General features: G+C 40.6%; 1 protein-coding gene across 1 annotated transcript in view; it reads right to left on the reverse strand.

The window, feature by feature from the left end:
- RNF32 (ring finger protein 32) overlaps positions 1 to 22,676 on the reverse strand; it is a 321,264-nt gene that overhangs the window by 290,453 nt on the left and 8,135 nt on the right. Inside the window, exons 2-3 of the mRNA XM_085631972.1 lie at positions 10,732 to 10,843; positions 3,565 to 3,835 (exon numbers count right to left, since the gene is read on the reverse strand). Coding sequence (XP_085488098.1) covers positions 3,565 to 3,835; positions 10,732 to 10,827 — 367 coding nt within the window. The 5' untranslated portion in view covers positions 10,828 to 10,843. The remainder of the gene's footprint in view (positions 1 to 3,564; positions 3,836 to 10,731; positions 10,844 to 22,676) is intronic.

Here is a 22,676-nt window from a genome sequence, read left to right on the forward strand (position 1 = left end):
GTGATAATGCATTCTTTTTTAACACAAAATGGCTTCAAAGTGGGTGCACGCACTATTTCTTGCTTGAAATTATCAAATGCCTTTTGTTGGCTACTGCCCCAAATGTAGTCTGTATTCTTCCTAAGTAACTCTCTCAATGGTTCCATTTTGCTTGCAAAATTATTCACAAATTTACTATAATACTCACACATCCCCGCAAAACTCAACAACTGTTCCTTGTTTATAGGGGATGGAGCATTGATGATAGCATCCACATTGGATTTCTTTGGGACGAACCCATCACCTGAGAGAGTATGTCCTAAGTACTCTACCAATGTCTTGTATAACTTACATTTACTTTCCTTGAGCGTGAGACCATTCTTTTCCAACCTACTGCAGACCTCTTTAAGATGGACATTGTGTTCTTCCTCGTTTTTTGAGAATATTAAAATGTCATCTTGAAAACATTTAACAAAATGATCAATATCTCTGAAAACTCTGAACATAACCCTTTGAAAAACAGATGCTGCTGAAGCTAAACCAAATGGCATCCTTGTGTAGCGATAAAGTCCTTGTGGGGTAATGAATGCCGTTAGGTTTTTTGACTCTTCAGACAGGCAAATCTGATGATATGCAGACCTTAGGTCTAACGTTGAAAATACTTTTGCGCCTTCCAACATAGATACCACTTCGTTTATATTTGGGAGAGGATGGCAATCAATCACAATGTTGGAATTTAGAGATCTGAGATCAACACACACCCTCAAATTCTTATCAGCCTTGCGTACTAAAACAATGGGTGAAACCCATTCTGAAGACTCTATTTCCTCAATGATGCCCTCATTAGTAAGTTGTTTCAACATCTCTCTAAGCTCTTCTCTCACATTAATGGGTACACCTCTTAATTTTTGTACTACCGGACGTGCATTAGATTTTAGAATAATTTTGTGTTCAAAATCCTTAAGTCTTCTCAATTTATCACTGAAAACATTCCTATACTTGCTTACTAAGTTCTTCACTCTATCATTTGTATCTAAAACAGCAATTTTTCCTTTTGAATAATGATCCCCTAAAAGGACAGGTTCTACAGCTCGTGGGTTTAAAATAATACCCAACTTCCATTGATCACGCCATCCTAGCACATTTACGCCCTTCACAGCGATGTACAATTTAATCTCTGCATTTCTGTCTTTGAACCACAGAGTAACACTAAAATATCCTTCCATATCAATTCTTGTACCGTCAAAACTCCAAGCAATAACATCGCTGGCATGTAATTTTTTTCCAATACATACATTCTGCAATTTTTCTTCAAAATATTCTCTTGAAATCATAGTCCATGGCGATCCAGAATCAGCCATGAGCTGAAGTTCCACATCCATCACTTCAACTTTACCTTTGGGAGACTCCAGTAAATTTTTCTTTCCCTCACTTACACCTTTATTTACAATTGAAACAACGAATCCTCTCTCACACACGGTATAGACACAAGTTTCTTCCTTTCCCATATCATTGTGAATCACTTCAGTACCACTAACTGTCGAAATTGAACCAGAAGCAGATGTGGAAGGATTGATCCTTCTGTTATCTCTGCAAACCATACTAAAATGACCCAACCTTCCACACTTCCTGCACTCTCTATTTATAGCAGGACAACCTGTAAAAGATGCTAGATGCGTCTTATTTCCACATCTAAAGCACACGTTTTGACCTCCCAGGTTCCCTTTACTTCTAAATGCATTTCCACAGTTGTACCTGTTGCTTATAAACCTCTTTTAAACAACGTCCGGTTTGTCTTTTGGACCTGCGTACTACTTCCTGTATTATTCTTTATGGCACACACTTCTTCCACACATTCACCATTCTTAGTACTTTGCCCAACAGTTTGCATCCAACTTTCAGATTGTTCTACTGCTTTTGCATTGGCTATTGCTTCTGACAAACTAGGATGACCCATCACCCATAAGTTCTCTTGCACTTTCTTGTTCCTCACATGCACAATTATCTGATCCCTAATCATTTCATCAGCCATCATTCCAAATTTACAATGAACACATAAGGATCTTAGTGCAGTTAAAAAGTCATCAAACGATTCATCCTCCTTCTGCGCCCTCGTGTAGAACTTAAATCTGTTTAAAGCAATGCTTGTAGTTGGTTTGAACCGCTTTTCTAGTCTCTGTAGTGCCTCGTTATATACGTTCAAATTCTCTTCTCCCACTTGTGGTGTGACTTGTGGAAGCGCTCTGAAAATGTCTTGTCCTGAACCTAAACAGTGCAGTAAAATGCTTTTTTTCCTTTCTGCCCCCATACGTTCTCCATCAATCGCCTTCATGTATGTCAAGAACTCTTCTTTCCACCTTGACCATGGTAGAGGTGGATCGCCCTTATTTTGTAAAAACTTTGCAGGAGGATCAAACTGCATATTTGTTTATTTGTGTTATTGACTCTCTTCACTCTATCCTTTACTAACTTTTCTTTCGTAAATTTTTCTTTGAAAAACTTAAAAATATATGGGTAATAGAGAAAAGAATAAAAGAAAACAAAACAAAATACTGTATGTCCTTCCTTTTAGTGTATGAAATGTACTCCTCTTTTGTTTCCAAAACACGTTACCCTATCTTCTTTAAGCAAATCACTGATGGTACTTGAACATTCAGAGGTATTCTCTTGACTTTCTCCCAAAACAAGTTTAAAGCAACATATTAAATAAATGAGGTGACGTTAATTTCCCCACTTTTTTTTTTTCTTCTTTTCTGCTCTTGATGCCCTCTTTTCTTTCTAACGCGCACCGTTTACTTCTGTGGTTGCTCCGTGAACTGGTCGCTTTGGCAACCAGAAGTTCTTCCCACAACACACTTCGCGTCTGCCTACGTGTTATGCAAACTCTCGTAAGAATTGCCGCTGAAATACTTCTTCGCTTAGCAACGCGAATGCAAACACGACGCTCCACACGTCAGCGTGCGTTCTGCGTCCCGACGATCTTCCACCTCACTCGATCACGTAGCTTCCTCTGCCGCGTTTTCCACGGCGGTGCTAGGATACGCCGATCGCTCCTCGTAGGCGTTCTTCCACATGACGGTAAAGTTATTTATTTTCAAAATAACTTCTTTCACTCTTCCAAACTCGCTCCGCTCCCAGAATAACTTACAAAATGCTGATTTCTCTTTTCCTTTAAATCTCCCTCCTCGCAACTTCTGAATACCTCTGTCCTTTTTTTTTATTTTTTTATTCTTGCTTCCCTTTTTCCGCTTTATTTTTTTCCGTGGATTCTTCTACTCTCCGTTCCCGTGCTTCTTCTGACAGGAGAGTTTAGTTGCTCGTCGCCAATATTAAAACTCAAAGATGATTTGAAGTCTTGGATTACTTTATTGATTAACAACACGGCAGAACATCCTTCCAGCTAAAGACTCCCAGACAACTGAGTCCCTTACTGGAAACCTAGGTACACAGTTCTACACTAGAACCTGGAACGCAGCATGAACAATAACAAAGCGCATGCCACTGATACAGTAGTATTAACAACAGTAGTATTAACATTTAAAGTAACACAAGCATAAAATGCAACAAAAACATTTTATACTTTACCTAACGTTATTGGTGGAGGACAAGCATCAAGTACATATTCCTTTTCTGCATCGTCCTTCTTCCTGCGGTTTACACATGGCTTTCTTAGACCGGTGTCTACCACTGCTGTCGCCCTCTCTTTCTTTAAGGTTTTGGCATAGTTGTTGTGAATTTTTCTATTCGTGCCAAGCGGCCCAGCTAAGGATAGATTCTTTAACTGAAGATTATGTAAAATGTGATCTTGCAAAGCGGCTGCAGTAAGTGTTAAAGGTTCTTGTTTGCAGGGGATATCCTGTATGGAACAAATAATATTTCAAATTGTTTTACACAGTAAATATATTAGAATAATACCATGATATTGTTTAGTGTCACTTTCGCTTGATATTTATTGCAAAACCATAAAAAAACATGCTGGAAATGTCACTTATTACATAACCACAAAGTTCAAATGGGAAATTATTTATTCAAAAACACAATGTCACTATGTCCGTGGCTTTAGAACATTTAAGCTTATATCCAAATGGTAAAATATAATTATCCAACTATAGACCTTCAAATACACACAGTACACTTTTAAAGCATTGCTTGGAATATTTGTATAATGGAAAAGTTGAATTGTGAACAGTCAATGTACCCAGTGTCAATCAGTTGTGTTCCACGCCATTAACATTCACATGGGGTTTAAAATCAACATAATCACTGCACTTATGTTACAGCAGTGAAATAAAGTTACATTTCACTGCTGTGGCATCACTCAGTAATGTGGTAGCTTTCGCCGCTTGCCAGGCTGTCCAAGGCCTCAAATGAACAGGTGGAAAGGTTGACGAATGTTTTCTCTATCCTCGCCGTCCCTGCCTCACTGGTGCCTCCACAAATCAGGGGAACTTGGGCGATTCAGGTGCCATTCATGTTATCCCTGCCTTCTCTATCAGACAAAGGTGAAACTGAAATTCCATTTCATGATGACAGTACGGAGAGAATGGCAATTGGATTGGACAGGAAAGGTGGAGATGAGGAGGGCGGAAGAAGGCTCGGTAATTTTAAAAAGATATTTAGGCATTGGTGGGAAGAGTTTAAACCAGGTGCAGTGGGGGAGGTGGAAGGACGCTACAGATTTACTTTTTATAAGGCATGAGAGGATGCTACGAAGGAGGAACTTGGTAGTATGACAGGTAATTTTTTCTTTCTATTTTTTTTTTTAAGGCAGGTGGTCTGAGGTGGCGGTCCGCACGACACCAGGCATTTAGACTTTTCATGTACAGATGGGTGAGGGACTGAGGGAGTTGAGGTCATGTAGAAGGATGACGCATAGGTTATGCAAGTTAAGTTTATTGTACATAAACCCCAACACGACTAGCAGCTTTCCTCGCAGGGATGCAACTGAACTGTCTAACGTCTACAAATGTCATATTAAAACCTTCAGGAGTGGGGTGACAAGGGACACCAATGAGGGAGGGTGGAACGGTGACATCACAATGGTCCTGAGGTCGGACCATAGTACATCATTACAACAGGTCACGTGCATGGCTCTATCCTCACTACTCTTGGGAGCTGTGGGACATGGACAACATAAAAAAGTTGATGCATAGCTGTCAAAAAAGGGTGTTTTTTCCACCTCGGGGTGACCAATCACATTATAGACGTCCTGTAGCATCCTTTTGTATTTGAGGTCACCCTGATCACCTTGGTGGACAACAACTCCTTAAGTGACAGCCACTCGTCTGTAATTAAATATCCTAAATGTATATTACTTAGGAGGCCACATATATTAAAAACGTAATTTCCTTGTTATGGATAAGTCGTCACTAATAAGCTAGAGAAAGAAAATAACATCACTATACTGTACTAAGTTATTTCAGTTGAGTCAAAATGCCTCACGTCGGAGTCAAAACAGAGTGTTACAAGTAGCACTACCAAACATTTGAATACTTTAAAGGTAGTCATGGTTCGCTTTTCAGATACCTTTCAGGCAAACTTTCTTTCTCTGGCAAGTTCATAGAGAAGTTAATAACCAAGGAATTATTTTGGAAAGCTCGTTTATTGTACTGCGAGAGATTTTTGACAGGTTAGGAGGAAACTACAGTATCTGCAGCATATAAAACAATCACTGGCTAAGCCAATAGGGATATCTTTGACAAATGCAGCTGACATACTCTGGTAGTCAACTGGGCCAAGACGGGGTATGGATTTCACTGTGCTGGCATTCGAGATCATTTTGCTGCATATTCTTAACTTGCGGGGGAGGTAATGGCCACAAGAGCCTCCTTCGGGCCAGTACTTGTTAAGAGCCTTTGTAGTAGTCACTTTGCCTGAAGAGAGAGCTGAGGGAGATGGACCTTCCCCGCTCCCCCCCCACACATTTGTGTGTAACGTTGTTGAGACACTGAACAGTGTCCTGCTCTCGTAATGTGCACTTAAAACTGAACTTGCTCTTAATGCCTTTGGTAAAAGAACCAAACTTTTTAGGAACGCACCAATGGATTGCTTAAGGGTGGCCTGAATTTTGTGGATTAACAGCCTCTGCTTTGGAGAGGAGTGTGGTAGGGTCACCGTTGCCTGGGCTGTTGAACCCTTCAATATAACACCTAGGCACTACTCCTCTTAACCTTTTCCCCTGCTAAAGCACTTATATGGTGGGTTCCACAACATGGGAGTCTGGAGATGCTGTGCTTAATCACTGGTTGCCTGGAAGGCTCAGTGATAAGTTGAACTTCAGGAGATTTTGTAACTGAAACTGCTTCAGATAGACTGGAACAAATCTTGAAGGCAGTCCAGAATTTGAAATCATCTTTAGAATGTTGACTCAGTTGCAGTGGATGTGAAGTTACACCATGCTGATTTACAAGTGATTGTGAATAAGGTGACTGGCATAGAGACATCTCTGGTGTCCTGGGAACGTATTGTCTGAGCTTTGAAGATGCAGATGTTGGATATAGGAGACAAAATAAGTTTCTTGGAGTAACATGCTGAAAATGCTAAACGATTGCTCGAGAACAACATGCAGGTAGTTTGTCTACTCAAAATGGCAGAAGGTCCCAGTCTTGAACTTTCTTTAAAAGTTCCTCCGAAGTGTCTCTCAAAGTTTTTTTTTTTTTTGCAGTAGTGAAAATGCATTGGATGCTGGGACCACTGCTCCCTCCTAGCCCTACCATACAAACTTTCCACAGCCAGGCTCCTAACCTACGTATCCGAGACCATGTCCTCCAAAGAGCAGAGGAGAGGGATCAACTACATATGAATGATGGGCTGGAATGCTGCCTGGAGCAGTTGCCACTGGTTAGACAAATTACAAGCATTCCTCCCATCACCTTTTTTGTGTGTATGATATTCCCCAACTATACTCCGGTAGGGCAAAAAGAGAGGAATTCCTTCACTGAGATCAAGAAGCGTCAACTATGATATATGCTATTATTTCCAGTAAAACTGAAAGTACTGAAAGAGGGCAAAATACATTTTTCCACAGAGAAGCCGGTGGAGTGGGGCTTGATGGAGAAAAGGGACTCTAAAAATGGCAACACAGCCCACTTTTGCCTGCAAAGTAACTGACAAAGAGACACTGTTGGAATAAGGCCCAGGAGATTCAGATCTCTTCAATGACAGAGAGCTGAGTAACCAGTCAAAGCCATCACTAGTATGGATGCAACGTGACAAATGGGAGTGTCGGTCCTTGCCTCGGACACCAATGAAGGAAGGGATCTGAACACAGAGGCTTCTGGCCCACCCACCACCCAATTGACTATTGATGAGATCATTTGAGCTTGATTGCGCCTCGGGACTTGTTCTGGGCTTTTTACATACAAGATAAGTAGCCTACACACTCCTGTTCCAGGGGCCTGGGCAATAATCCTTTGATGACTTTGGCCACCCCCTGTGGGTTTGGCGTCATTCTTTGCAATTCAAGTTATTTTGTTATGCTGCAAATGTTAAGGAGACAGCCACTTCCTGGAAGTGTGGATGGAGTGTGAGTTGTGGTGGGGTATTGACCACTGATGATGGCAGCGAAGCAACACACAGGAAGCTAGGTGTGCTATTGTGGCAGGGCAACGGGTTATGAGGTTGTGGTTCCAACTGTGACTGATGACAGGATTCAGGCTATAGGCCGAAGGTAAGGGTCCCAGGAAAATACCCATAAGGACTGTTTATGGCTTGGTTTACAAGATGGAGAGGGCTACTATCCCAACTTTTGCAGAGGCACAGTCCGAACCTGGTGCTCTTAAAGGAGACATCTTAGGGATGGAGTGATGATTCTTTTGAAAGGGTAGGTACAAAATGCTTGCACACTTTGGATTTTCGATAGGCTCACACGGAGTGCAACCCTGGCTAAGGGGACTGCCACATTTACAGTGACGAGGATGTGGTAAGGACTGATTGCTGTTATCAGGGATCAGTGGGAAATGGGCAAGGAAGAAATACATGTTCTTTAGCATTTATCCCCCCTCGGAAACTTCAGAGGAAAGGCATGGATAGGCTAGGACCGTTTTGATGGAAGCCCCTAACTTGACAAACGTTCTTGGGGATGACTTTAATGATTTGTTAGAGACTTCCAAGTTGGAAGGGGATGTAGCCATGATGGTCGGTTTAATCTGAAACCCAAAAATCCTGAGATAGGAAGTAAGAAACCTAGATTGGACTCCACAAGCCTCTAACACTGGGAAAGGTGACTGACACCATCACACATGTGCAGAGTGCCAAGGTATCAGGGCCAATGGCATTCTGGTTCAGATATTCAAGAGTCTGTATGCTCAACTGAGAACAAAAATGATTAACATGTAATTGAAGAGGGTTGGTAGTTTGTCTGTTGATCTCCAACAATGCCACAATACCCGTAAAACACAAACATGGGAAGCCAGTCATTTGCAATCCATCTTGCTGCCCTATCTCCCTTGTTAATACTGAAATAAAAAGTAATGGTCAGGATATTGGCAAAAAGACTTCTGGTGGTAACTACATCACTCAGACAGCCAAGTCTGATGGCAAAGTGACCTATCAGACGAAATCTGTGTAGGCTAATGAATTGCTAGGATAAGGCAATAGGATAATGGGTTTCTCTCCGTCAACACTGTAAAAGCATTTGTATCAATCGCAAGTGATTTCCTTATATTTGGTGCTGGAGTGTTTCTGTCTTTGACTGGTATTTCAGGCATAGGGTAGACTGGTATATATGGAACCCTAAGTGGCACATGGTGCACTTTCTTCAACCTTTAAGATAGGGAGAGAGAATAGGCATTGGTGCTGCCTTTTCTCTGCTTCTTTTTTAATTGATCATTGAACCCCCTTCAAGCTGGATTAGAGTGGACCCTGTGGTGACGGGTTACAGGATGGATAAGATATTGTTGTATGCAGAGGATGTCCTTCTCTACATGATAGACCAAGTACAAACCTTTACTAGACTCATGCTTATACATCAGGAATTTGACAAATTATTCTGGGTATCATATTAACAGGAGCAAGTCCTCTATTTCTATTGGGGATGGAAAGCACAAGTGCTTGTCCTTTTTCCTCAAGCACAATCTGAAATGCAGAGCTTGCTGGCTTACAGGAAGATGTGCAACCCCAGTGTAAACTCCCTCTTTCCCTAGTTGAGTGAGCAGGTTTATTTAAAAATATTTTGCTCCCCAGGTTTCTCTATGTGATACAAAATACCCCCACTATGTCCTTGAAATGTTCTTATTTAAATTGAAGAGTCAGTTTGCATCTTAATGTGAAACAGTAGAGCCCCAGGACAGCATTGCCATACCTTTACAGAATGGTGTATGAGGGAAGTAGCTCACTTCCAAAAATGTGTAACTATTACTGGCCCTCCCAATTGCTCGTCATCCACAATTCATCAAAAGCATTGATAAAAGAGCCATCAATCAGAGTCGACTGGCTCAGCATGGCAGCAAATAAAAACTGCATTACTCCGGTCTGCTACAACTGTGCTTAAAGGAGGGAAAACTGTGACCACAAGTCATTGCATGGAACTGAGACTGACCATGGGGGTGCCCACTTGTGAATTGGAAAGCAGTGAAAGGAATGGGACTTAGGTCGAGTAGGCATTATAGGCATGCCCTGGCTTTAGGAAATTGCAAGAAAGGATGCTGTTAAATAATTTGTCCGTCTACAGTATGAACATTCACTGAACTTTAGAGAAACATACAATTCCTTGTAGGTCAACCTCAGGCACACTTTGGCTGTATGTGACATTGACTGTACAAGACTTTGACTCCAAAATTCTCTCTGATTTATATGTTTGCTGCTAGTAATCATAATGTGTTAGGAAGGCTTCGCTAAAATTGGGAAATTGCTGCTCCGGAAGATAGACACTGGGTGACAGAACTCATGCACACACTGGAGGTGGACATGCAGGATAGACTCTGCCCTATTTAATTGAATATTTTACACAGAGCATAATATAAAAGGAGCAGGCCCTATAGAACGGGCTTGGTCCCAAGTGTAAGAACAGAAACTTACCTTCTTGTATACTATGTCAGGAGGGACAGGGGTTTTGTAGAGACGAGGGGGAGAGCAATGAGGGAGTGAACATTCAGCAGTGCTTGGAGATGCTTTCTCATTGATGTCAGAATACTGACAATATTGAATTGCTGACCTGTCAAGAAGTAGACTAATTCTCTACTACCTACCGCTGACGACACAAAACAAGGGATTTTCAAATGTGAGGGGGGTTGTCCTGCACATGTTTGGCAAGATATCTTCAGGTTTCCTGGACACTGAACAGGTGATAAATAAAATGAGGATGTCCGTACACATGTAGAAATATTTGAGGAGTATTGCAGAACCATTATGATATGGAGTAGGACACACCTACACTTGCCCTATAGAACACTATGAGCCCGATCCTTCTAAAAAGTGGGTTTTCTGATTGTGTTCTCTAAAATGTGTGGAAACACTGACCCACCAATAATGGACCCTGCACTTAACTGCATCTGTGTTGGAGATTGTTTGTTATTTGAATGCAGCAATGATTGCTGACTGCTAATCTGACAGCTTTTATAACTGTACTAAATGTATTGAGTTGGGAAAAATATTTTTAATTATACTGGTTACAAAATAGTAACACTAGCCATTTGCAGCCATATGGAACTGCAAGACTGCGTCACCATGCAAATTATAAGAAACAAGTTACTAATATCTGAAACCCTATTTAAGAACAACTTTAGATCCAAATACAAGAAGAATAGTATGTACCTTGCTCAGGTGTCTGTGGTTAGAAACTTGAGGGTACGAGTGTCGGTTAGTCTTCATCGCTCGGTTATTCTCCATCTCACAAGTAGCTCCAAACATCACAAATACTGTAATTCTAAAAAACAAAACAACAAACTCAAATCCTACTGTAATATGCCCTCTTTGTTTACACAATAGGTGAACAGCAAGAGTTTCACAAGAGAACTACTTCTCTCCATGCTTGTTTAAAAGGCTTATGTTTTTTTCTGCACTGGGAAACTTGTATTTTGATAAACACCACAATAGGATCTCTTTTTATGTTTTTAATTGAATCTATAGAAGCAAGTAGTAAGCTGCAAATGTTCTGTCCACATGTTCTCCTGCCACACCACCTCTCACGCTACTTACACCTCCAGGACTTCTAAATCATTCACAAAATAGGAAGTGCCGGTTGCCCTAAGATGTGAAACATAACCAAGTGACTTCGTTTGTCAACTCATTAAGGACTTATATCAAAAATCTATGCGGTCAGTTCCTGCAATGGTGTAGGAAACCAAGGGAGGAAGGTGAAACCATGAGGGATGGCAAAGTCATCAAGGAATCGTCGCCTGTCCCTTTGGAAACATAAGGCTGTAGACTGCTCATCTTGTATGTAAAGAGCCCAGGACAAGCCCCCAAGGGTCAAACAAGCTCAAACGATCTAATCAACGGGTAAGGGGTGGACCACGAACCTCTGTCATAATAGCATACTTTATAGCTGCTGCGTCTTCACCCTGGCGAAAAATATTTCTGCTTTTGCTACAGCAGAGTCAAATGCTCCAAGAATCGGAGAACAGAAGTGTCCATATTCTCACCATTGTAAATTGGAAGGTAGCCATGTTGAACAGTGCCCTAAGCTCCTAGTGAATGATTACATACATTTGCACAGGTATCAGACAATGGTTCTACTGACATTGTCATTGAACGACTATGCAAAAGCATACAACAAAAAATAAATGTTTACAGGTCATTTATAGATCCCATTTTTGTACCAGTGCAAATGTCATGTTACTCTGTTTGCTGGTTGGCAGGAGGAAAATGGCTAGGCACTGTGAAACTTTAGATATCTTCCCCAAGTTTCTAATTTCTTAAACAAACATTTCTGAAATGAATTTTGATTACTAAAAAGATTCTTACAAACTAAAAATATTGAATGTATGTTTTCTATTTCACAATAAAGGTTTTTATTTTAATTTCTTTGTGTGCAGTGAACTTAGCTCCCCCGTGAGGACATGCTGAACAACTCCATCTGCAAAGGCCTGGGGGTAATTTACAGTTCGGCAGAGGAAAGAGCTCTGCCATAGATTGGTTGGGGTTCAACCCGGCCAAACTCCTGGTTTCCATGTCCTATTTAGATGTGGAAGATAATTAGTATTTTCAATACCATGACCTCAACGCATCATCAGATATCCTTATCGTAGAGTCGTCAGCAAACCGACCACTGCTTCGCAGCAGAGATGGCACCCAGCAGAGCACACTCCAGTGAGTACACATCCGAGCAACCAGTTACCTTCTTCAGTGCTCCAGACACCCCTCCCCGTAGTGGTCCCCCAGGGCAGTTCCAGAACATGTGCAGCATATCCTCACTCAGCTGTGGACATCTGGGGCACTTAGAAGAGGATCCAAATATGCAGTGCAAGCCAGCCGGAGTAAGATAGGCCTTATGGAGGATATTTTGCTGAATATATTGGAACTTTGCGTTCCGCGATACTTTCCTAGGATAGCATAATACTTTCTCCCACTCCTTCTATGTTAACTCTCTGCCCACGTCTGCCTCCCAGCAACTCCGAGTCACAACTAGGAGATCCTGTGTGGTGAATGCGAGTACTTGGACCAGCCATGTAATCAGTTAACGTATGCTACCCATTACGTATAATGTATGTATCAGAGCGTGTTGGACAGGTTCAGTGTCTATGATTCCCCAGTGTCTCTCCAATAATGCCAGCAATCTACCATAAGCTAGGAGGTGCCCAACTGGCAGGTCATACTCCACACGCAACTGCTCATAGGCCAATAGGGTACCCTCTTGGAGAAGTCCCATTAGGGTGCTCGCTCTCGCTGCTCCAGCCCTGCCCTGCCCAGCATGTTCCCAAAGGGCTCAAGTGAACTCAATGGAATCTCAAGGGAGTAACAGGGTATACGTGGCATGAGTCGTAAACTGCGGTGTAACTGGTATATACAAACTGTTCGCATGTGACGGTATTTTGGCATTAGGAAGAAAGGTGTGATAGACTATTTGCCACTCCTGGGTAATGTCAGGCAGGCCCAGTTCCTCTGTAAGGTGACAAGCCAGTGCATAGGCCACTGCAGCTACGATGCCAAATAATAATGTTCAAAGTTAGAGGCACCTAACCTCCCCTGCTCCATAGGCAACTGCAATTTATGTAGCGCAACGCGCCTCCTCCCTCGGTTCCAGATAAAGCTGCCCAACGCTGAGTGTAGTGTGTGAAAGGTGGATTTAGGGATGTGAACTGGGAGGTTATAAAAAAAGTACAGCAGCCTTGGCAGCATCACCATCTTTGTCAAGGAGACTACGCCTTGCACTGCGAGTGGTAGTGTACCCCGGAACACCATCTGAGACCGTAGCTAGCCTGTAGCTTGCATTTCTTCATTTTAAACAGATCTATATATAGAACAATAAACTCAAGAAACTAAAGAACAAACGGTTAGTACGAACTTTCCTGGTGAGGCAGAGCCATATAAATATAGTGGACAGTAGAGATACATATCAGAATCATGCATAAGAAATCTTCAGAGGTCTATGACAGAAGTCCTAAAATAAATAATCAGCAATCATTCGCTTCCTGTCACAAAACGTGTGTACAAATATCAGGGCTTTTGAACATGAACAAGATCTCATCCCACAATGCAGCTAAGTGTGTGTAATACCATACTCTGACATCTTTGAGCCATTTAACTAAAGTGGGGGGAGACAGATTTCCAGTGCATTGCAATGCACCTCTTAGCTAAGACAACCAGTGTCAAGTTAAGAAATGTATTTCCAGCTTTTTTCCACATAGGTCTCTGACCCCCTCTTCCCCCCTTCCCCAATACACATGCCCCAGGTGACTGCGCCTCTGTCGCATTAAGTCAATCGCCAAGACAGTCTGTGACACCCCTCGAGAATAGCTGGATGGCTGGGTTCCATGACAATCATTCTTACGCATTTCATCCCATTACATGAAACGAGTTTTCCTAATAAAAGGTGCTACATAGTGATTTCATTTTAAATGACATGTTTAATGTGGAGTGCAGAAAATTAATACAGCCGTGTCGTGGGTTTCCTCTGAAAGGAATGACAGAGAGCAGGGCTTATAGGAGGGATTTTTTTTTTCAGTGATGCTGGAGTCACACGCGGACATCAGCAGTCAGTACAAGTATAGCAGAAGCTTGCTACCACTCAGTCTGCCTGCAAGCGAACCTCTTTTAAAGTCTGCCTGCTTCCTCAGAGCCCCGCCATCCTGGGTAACTAGCATTATTAACAATAACTATTTCATTTTTATACCTGCATAAAGCACACTAAAGTCTTGCCTTAGCGTGATTCTACATCAGCACATATTTAAAATGCACTACCATGTTGCACTTTTCAGCATCAACATTCTAATAAAAGTAGCCTCGTTCTGAAGCTGGCACAGTGAAGTGAGAACTGCAGAAATCAGTGAAGTCACACGATTTACCGTAGCTTACTGTAACAAGTATTGACGGTCTTCTAGTGTTGGTCTCACAAGTAGAGACAAATACCTGCTTATTGGTTTTGTTCTATCACATGTTCTTTCCTCCATTCATTTGCATTGAGAAAAAGTGTATGAATGTAGTGTCGAAACGTATGGATTTTAGCATTACATGAACCAACTGGCAAGGGGTGAAGGCCTGGTCCTTGAATATGGTATTTTGCTTTTAGCTTTATTATTGATAATTGCTAACTGTTTTGCATTAATGTCTTAACCTTCTCCTGGAGAGGGGCCTAGATGATCATTATTTTGCAGCTGAAATATGTCTGAACAATGTGGACTAGTTAGTGGTTCCCAAACACATGAATTTTGTGTCCATCCTGCCATATTAGGGTTAAGGGAAAAGCACTTCAAATGCTTATTTCTGCAGTAGAGCATTTAGTGAGTTGTTATTTGAGTGCTGAGGGACCATGACACTGCAAGAAGCCCTAATGTCCCTGTCACCATTCCCGCAGTTTATTAATGTTTCAACACTTCTTAGATACATTATTATGAAAATTATGTGCAACTGTTAGACCCAGCAATACACAAATGTCCCTATCAGAAAAGGCTTACGGGGTTGTCCTCAGCCAAGTGTCTAATGTTCACAGATTCTATTAATTATCTCAGAAACAAGGTTTGCCCTTTGACCTATACACAGTAACTTGTATATGCACTAAAGGCCTGTGCTCCTAGTCTGGCCTGCTTGTACGTAGCTGATTTCGAAGAGAGACATATTTTTAATACAGCGGCACCATTTTATGAGAATATTTCCTGTTGGTCCCGCTACATCGATGATGTTTTTTTTATTTGGAGTGGTACAATTGAATCCCTTAATGACTTCCTAATTTGGATAAATTTAGGTGATATTAATCTTAAATTCACGTCCAATATTAACAAAACACATTGCGATTTCTTAGATATTAGAATAAAACATACTGATGGCAAATTAATAGTAGAGTTGTTTACGAAACCTACCAACCGTAACACAATGTTACATTATCACAGCAATCATCTGGTATGCCAGAAGGATAACATCCCTTTCGGGCAATATCTAAGAATACGCCGTAACTGCACTGGTATTAATGATTTTAACAGACATGCGGATGTTCTAACACAAAAATTAATAGACAGAGAATACCCAAAAAAACTTACCCATAAAGCTTATAAAATAGCAAAGTATTTTGACAGAGACTCACTGTTCACTGATAAAAATAAAGGTGAAAAAACACAGGATCTACCACTGATTTTCGTAACAAACTTTAGCAGTATTAGCAATAAGGTGAAAAATATTAGTAATAGAAACTGGTCATTACTAAAAGACAAAAATGAGACCAAACTACCCAAGCCGATGTTTTCATTTAGGAGGAATAGTACGATCCGCAAAAAGTTAGTACATACATATAGAGAAGAGAAGACACCCAAACAGAACACCATCAATAATGCCCCTTTCCCTGTTGGTACTCCTTGCAATTCCTGTAAAAATTGCAGTAGCATCATTAAAGGCAGCACAGTAATGCACAATGGGAATAAACATTACATCAAAAATTTGATAAACTGCAGGACCAGTAATTTAATTTACATGATAGTGTGTCCATGCAATAAAGCGTATATTGGTGAGACCTCACGTGAAATACGTACGAGAATTACAGAACATAAATCCGCGATCAGAACTAAGAAAAAAACAACCCCATTAGTAGATCACTGGTTAGAGGCGAATCATTCAATAGAGGATCTGAGATGGCGCGGTATAGAAATCATCCAATACAATACACGTGGCGGTGATATCACGACCAAAAGGAAAAAAAGCGAGCAATTTTTTATGTCACGGTTTAATACATACAAAAATGGATTGAATAACAAAGAAGACTGGGAAAAATTACTGTAGTATATTTGTTTAACAATATAAGACTGTGCCAGTTTGCACACGTTTTTGGTATTGTCATTTTTTCTTGAATATGAAATTTCATTTACACGTGCGCAACACTTCTTCATCTTGAGAAGACATAATGAGGCATTTGTTCCATAAAGTTTTTGGCCGTATGATATCCTCACGGCCTTTTACCATTATATATTTTTTTTGCAATGGAAGCCTTATGTAATTCTTAACTACTAGATCAAGATGGCGGCCACTAGGTTTATAAAGCTCTATATAAAAAAATATATTAGAAAGAAACTCTAGGTTTTGCATAGAGAACATACAGTGGCTTGATTGCTTGATTTATATGGAATCACAATGTTTTTTCGATGTTTTTTCGGTAATGAAATTCCTGTTTATGTCTGCAAATCTCCTAAACATACAATATCTAGTGTATACCACCAATATGGCAGCCATTACGAGACACATAATATATATAACAAATAATTATAACGAACCCATCAGTCTAGACTTTTACTGATGTGAATAGTTTGACAAAACAAAATAAAAATTCCTAAAAATGTTTATTTTTTAACAGAAATAGGATAAGTTTAAACTGTAGGGTAAAATTAACATGCAGCTCCTACTCTATCCGACCTGTTTAAGATGGCCGCCATCGTTACAAGGTGTAACGCTTGATACGTACACTATTCGGACCAAACAGGAAGTGACGTAATCACGTAACTAGGAAATCCGGCACAATCGGACATAAAAGAGATGGAAAATGAAAGAACCTCGATATGCCACTATCGAAGGGTCCGCAAGAGCAGGGATGCCGATTTTGTTTGATAAGGTAAGCGCTAATGAGCACTTTAAATGATCTGCTTAAGCTTTTTACTCTTGAGTTTGCCATTAGTTTCAGCGGTAAATTATTTAAGAAAACGCAGCACTGAGACAAAACCTGCTTGTTGTAAGAATGCTAGTATCCCAACCGCTGAGATTTTAGATATTTGTCGAAATTAGGCTGTGTTACTGTCGACTTATCGGTCGCCATTCCAGCTAGCTTATAAATACAGAATAAAATAAGCACATGAACACTGACAAGTTTCAAGAGAAGGATGCATTAACATATAAATAATAACAAAAAAACAAGTAGTGTTGAGTACATTACAGTCCCCCTTCCTGGGCCTACGTATATTGATAACAGATCAGGAATTTATCTTAATATATAAAAGCAAATCAGTTGGAGTAACATGACTAGATTAAAATAAGTTATTAAAATATGTCGTTAAATGACTGTAATTATGTCAAGCAATTATAACGGATGGTTAACATATAGGAATACATAAGCGATAATGTATTATGTTCTTTTATGTATAGGATCGATTACAGGAAAGTGAGAAATTGAGAATAACCACTTCCTTAGACCTATCAGATGTAATTTCCTTATTACATGACAAGAATTGAAGAAAAGAAAAGGATTTACACGTCCCTGAGCATTGCGGTGAGCAGTAGTTATCAAATGCTAGAAATGGATTATATTGAGTACTTCATGCATAAAAACCTCAGTGATTGAATGAGATTTTTTCCTTTAATTGTTTCTTTAGAGAAAACAGTCCCTAAAAGATTTAGAGTGGTCTTTTCTCGAAAATCGAATACATTTACGGTGGCTCTTGCGGACAAAAAATATTTGAATTCAACTAATAATAAGGTATGCCAACATTGTCCCTGTAATGTTTAAGAAACTATAATGACAGTAGAGGATATACTAAATAATGATACCTCCTTCCATTATAGGCTGAATAATCAGCAGGCATAAACCACCAATTTGAAGGGTCATTCCTCTTGGATAGTCTATTGAAACGTCTATTCCCCTTTTCTCAAAAACAAATGAGGTACGTGTGTGTTTTTTTGGCCATTATGCCAAAGAATTATTATCCAATAAGAAGAAGAATATAAATATGGACATTATACTGTGCACAAAATATGTGTCTTCAATAATAATACCATTGTACTGTCAAGTGTCTTCTCCACCTAGTAGTGATTTAAGGTAGTATACACAAACAAGAAGCTACCGTGAAAACTAAAGATGCATATTGTAGCCATGATTTATAGTACTGTATATTGCACTGTTTAGTCAATATTTGTTTTAAGAAAAACCTTTCCCCTTTTTTAAGATTTGATGAAACTGTTTTAGTCCTGAAGAAGGTGAAATCACAGAAACGCTGCGTCGACTTTTATTCATGATGACTAATTTTATTGTGATTAATTGAACTCATTAAAGATTGTAACCCATTTTGGGAGGGAAAGATATCTTATGTGATTCATTTTGGCTTGTTTTTAAAAAATAATAAATCATTTTGATTTTAAAGAATAAGTTTTTAAAAGGCTTTATTTAGTGCATATACAAGTTACTGTGTATAGGTCAAAGGGCAAACCTTGTTTCTGAGATAATTAATTGAATCTGTGAACATTAGACACTTGGCTGAGGACAACCCCGTAGGTCTTTTCTGATAGGGGCATTTGTGTTTTGCTGAATATTGATACCCCGTCCCTTTGTGTGTGTCACATTGGGGTAACTCCCTTGTTATTTTTGACAACTGTTAGACCCGACAGACTTAGTAGGGTGGTCTTATCCCAACATTTTTGCCTGCCTTACTCCATTTTTCTGACCTTGTTTTACTGGCTTTGGGACTCTACTAACCAGTGCTAAAGTGCTTGTGCCCCCTCCTCTACACATGGCAATTTTGGATCATCCCCAATTGTCATATTAAATTTACTTATAACTCCCTAGTAAAGTGCAATACATGGCCTGTAAATTAAATGATACAAGTGGACCTGCAGCACTGATTGTGCCACCCACATATGTAGCCCCCTTAACCATGTCTCAAGCCTGCCACTGCTGAACCGGTGTGTGCAGGTTCACACTGGCATATAGACCTGGCAAGTAAACCCTCTTGCCAGGCCGAAAGCTTCCCTTTTTATACATACACGTCACCCCTAAGGTAGGCACTGTATAACCCACAGGCCAGGATGTAGTGTATTTAAAAGGCAGGACATGTACTTTTAAACTTTAGATGTCTTGATAGTGAAAAACTCCCAATTGCACTTTTCACCACTGCAAGTCTTATCCCTCCTATAGAAGAACATTGGGATTACCTTATTACACATTTTAAGTGTAACTCCCAATTATGAAGAGATTGACTTTGAGTTTAGTGTTACTGAAAACACTATTTAAAATCACAAATGCCACTGTTAAAAAGTTGGCTATCACGATGGGGAGTTGTGGTGGTGGTGGTGGCTGGAATCAAAAAATAATATATAGGAATAGAAAGTATACCCATACCATAAATCTTACTCTAATTTCTCACTCACCAGATAAGCCAATTAATTGTATCCGTGGTTGTCAATTAAGACTTAATATTCTTTTTTTAGAGAGTTTATTCCTGTAGGTGTAGTACCAATATAATCATCTCTCACCTTTAATACTAATTACAAGAAGGATGATTTTAACACCAGTCGCCAAGGTAAATATTTGCCCCCACCAGCATAAGAACTGAAAGTGGACATCCTTCTGCTGTTACCAGCAGAGGATAAGGAAAGAAACTGGGCATCACAAATAAGCAGGGACTAGAGGGTAGTTGGGAATTTTGGGCCCTAGCTCAGTATGCACTTAGGGAAACCTTGCAAACCTGGATATTTTGGAAAACTAAACATATAGGCAGTTCCAGGGTGGGGTGACTTGTGTGGCTCCCATCAGATACCTTTGCAAACATCAAATGTTGACTAAAGAACTCATTTTCCTCACATTTCTATTATGAAAATTTCTGGACTATGCAGGGAGACATTACTTTCCTACCACCTATCATTCCCCCCACATCTCCAGATAAAAATGGTACCTTACCTGTGTGTACAGGCCAAGTGCCCAGCAGCAGGAAAGGCCCCAAAATGCAACATGGACACATCACATTTTGTCCACTGAAAACCGATCCTTTTTTGCAATGTGGCTAGTTAAGGACTGTGGGCCCTAACTCAGCCAGCACCAAAGGAAGCCTAGCAAACCTGGGGAGTCCAGGATGGGGTTACTTGCATGGCTCTCACCGGGGTTGCTTACCCAGCAGCCCTTGCAAACCTCAAACATTGACTTACACATTTCCTCTCATTTATTTGATGGAAAGTTTTGGAATCTACAGGGAGAAACAAATTTCCTACCACCTACTATTCCTCCAAGTCTCCTGATATAAATGGTACCTCACTTGTGTGGTAGGCCTAGCGTTAACAACAGGAAAGGCCCCAAATTACAATGTGGAGACATCAACATTTCTTGTCACAAAAATTATCTGACTTGGCAATAGGGTTAACAGTGTTTTTTTGGCCGGGCATCAACGGCCACCCAGGGAAACATACCAAACCCAGACATTTATGAAAACTTGACACCAAGGGGAGGCCAGAGTGATATGCCTCACGTAGATCCCACAATGTTTTCTTACCCACAATGCCTTGCAAACCTCAAACTTTCCCCAAAATGGCACATTTTAGGTGCATTCCTGTGAAGTAAACTTCTGGAATCAGCAGGAATCCACAAAATTCCTACCACCCAGCGTTCTCTCACTTGTCAAAATAAAAATGCTACCTCACTTGTATGGTTGTGCCTTTTGAAATTTGACAGGCAAGCATCAAACCAAGGTCAATAGGAAGCTTGCAGTGGGACTCTCATTGAGAGTCTTAAGGGAAGTCCAGGGTGATATGCCTCGCGTGGATCCCACAATGTTTTCTTACCTACAATGCCTCTCAAACTGTGCTTAAAACAATGGTCAATAGGAGTCTTGCAGTGTGATTTTCATTAACCCTGGTTTCATTTGTGCCTGTTGGGGGCACAAGGCTAAGTCACACAAGTGGGGTAGCCTTTTTATTGGGAGAAGTGGGGGAACTCTAGGTGGTAGGAATATTGTGGATTCCTGTTGATTATGGAAGTTTACGTCACAGAAATGAAAGGAAAATGAGTAAATTTACGCAAAAAGTCACTGACCGAGGATCAGTGTAACCTGTGCTGGACTTTGGAACATGCAACTGTATCTTCTGCGTCCACCACACTGCATACATTATTTTTAAATGTTCTTATAGGAAGAAGTGACATGAACTTCTTAAAAGTTTCCCTTCTCTCTAATATTCTTCCTTTTAGGTCAGAAACCCCTGCTTAAAAATTATGGGTTTGCTCCTGAAAATGGTGGCCCTGTGATGCTGTGATGATAGGAACACTTCACAATAAACATCGAGGAGTAGCCAGAAAACTAAAATAGCCCCCTCTTTGAACTAAGGAGCTGATACCACCAAGAAAATGAAGCAAGTGAGCCGAGCCCTCCATAGAACAGCTTCCATGTCTCCTCCATCTATGCATCTCTCCATCCATCCTTTCGTCCACCTGCTCATAGCCACTATTTCACCTTTACATTATGTCATCCATTCATTCTTTCATTCATCATTCAATCTTTCCTCATTCTATCCATTCATCCATCGAATCTGCCACTCATCCATTCTTTTATCCACTCTGCCATCCATACTGACACACATTGGTCCATCCACTTTGTCATTCATCCATCAATCCATATAATCTGTCATCCATCCACTCTGCCATCCATTCATCTCTCTATCTATCCACTCTCCCATGCATAAATCCACTCTGCCATCCATCTATCATCCATCTATCCACTCTGCTATCAATCCACTCAGCCATCCATCTACCCATCCACTCTGCCATTATTTTATCTGTCCATCCACCTATCCATTTACTCTTTAATCCATCATTCCTCCATCTATCCATCTGTGCCTTTACTCTGAAATCCTTTCAACTGTCCATACACTAACTATCCATCCCTTTACTCTGCAATTCTCTAACCTGCCCATCCATCCTTTCATCCCTTTACTCTGCCTTCCTTTCATATGTTCATCCACCCATCCATTCACTCATCCATCCCTTTACTCTGCCACCGTTTCACCTGCCCATCCAATCCTTTACTTTGCAATCCTTTCACTGGTCTATCCATCTATCATTCCCTCATCCTTTCACCCACTCATTCATCCACCCAACCATTTACCTATTCTTCCTTCATTTCACCCTTTCTTCCAATATTCCTTCTTTCTTTCCCTGTTCTATTTATTCAGCTGTCCTTTTGCCTTCCTCCTACTTGCTCTTTTCCGGACAATGTATTCCAGCGTTAATGATGAGCTTTTGTCTTCCGAGTTGCAGACAGAAGAGACCCATAAAGAACATCACTGATGCTGAAATCTGCTAAACCGATGGGTTCACAACGACCCTGATAAACATTGCTCAGGACTCTGTAGTGTCGCGGTCTAGTGGACGC

This window comes from Triturus cristatus, chromosome 10 (assembly GCF_964204655.1).
Source record: "Triturus cristatus chromosome 10, aTriCri1.1, whole genome shotgun sequence".
NCBI lineage: Eukaryota > Metazoa > Chordata > Amphibia > Caudata > Salamandridae > Triturus > Triturus cristatus.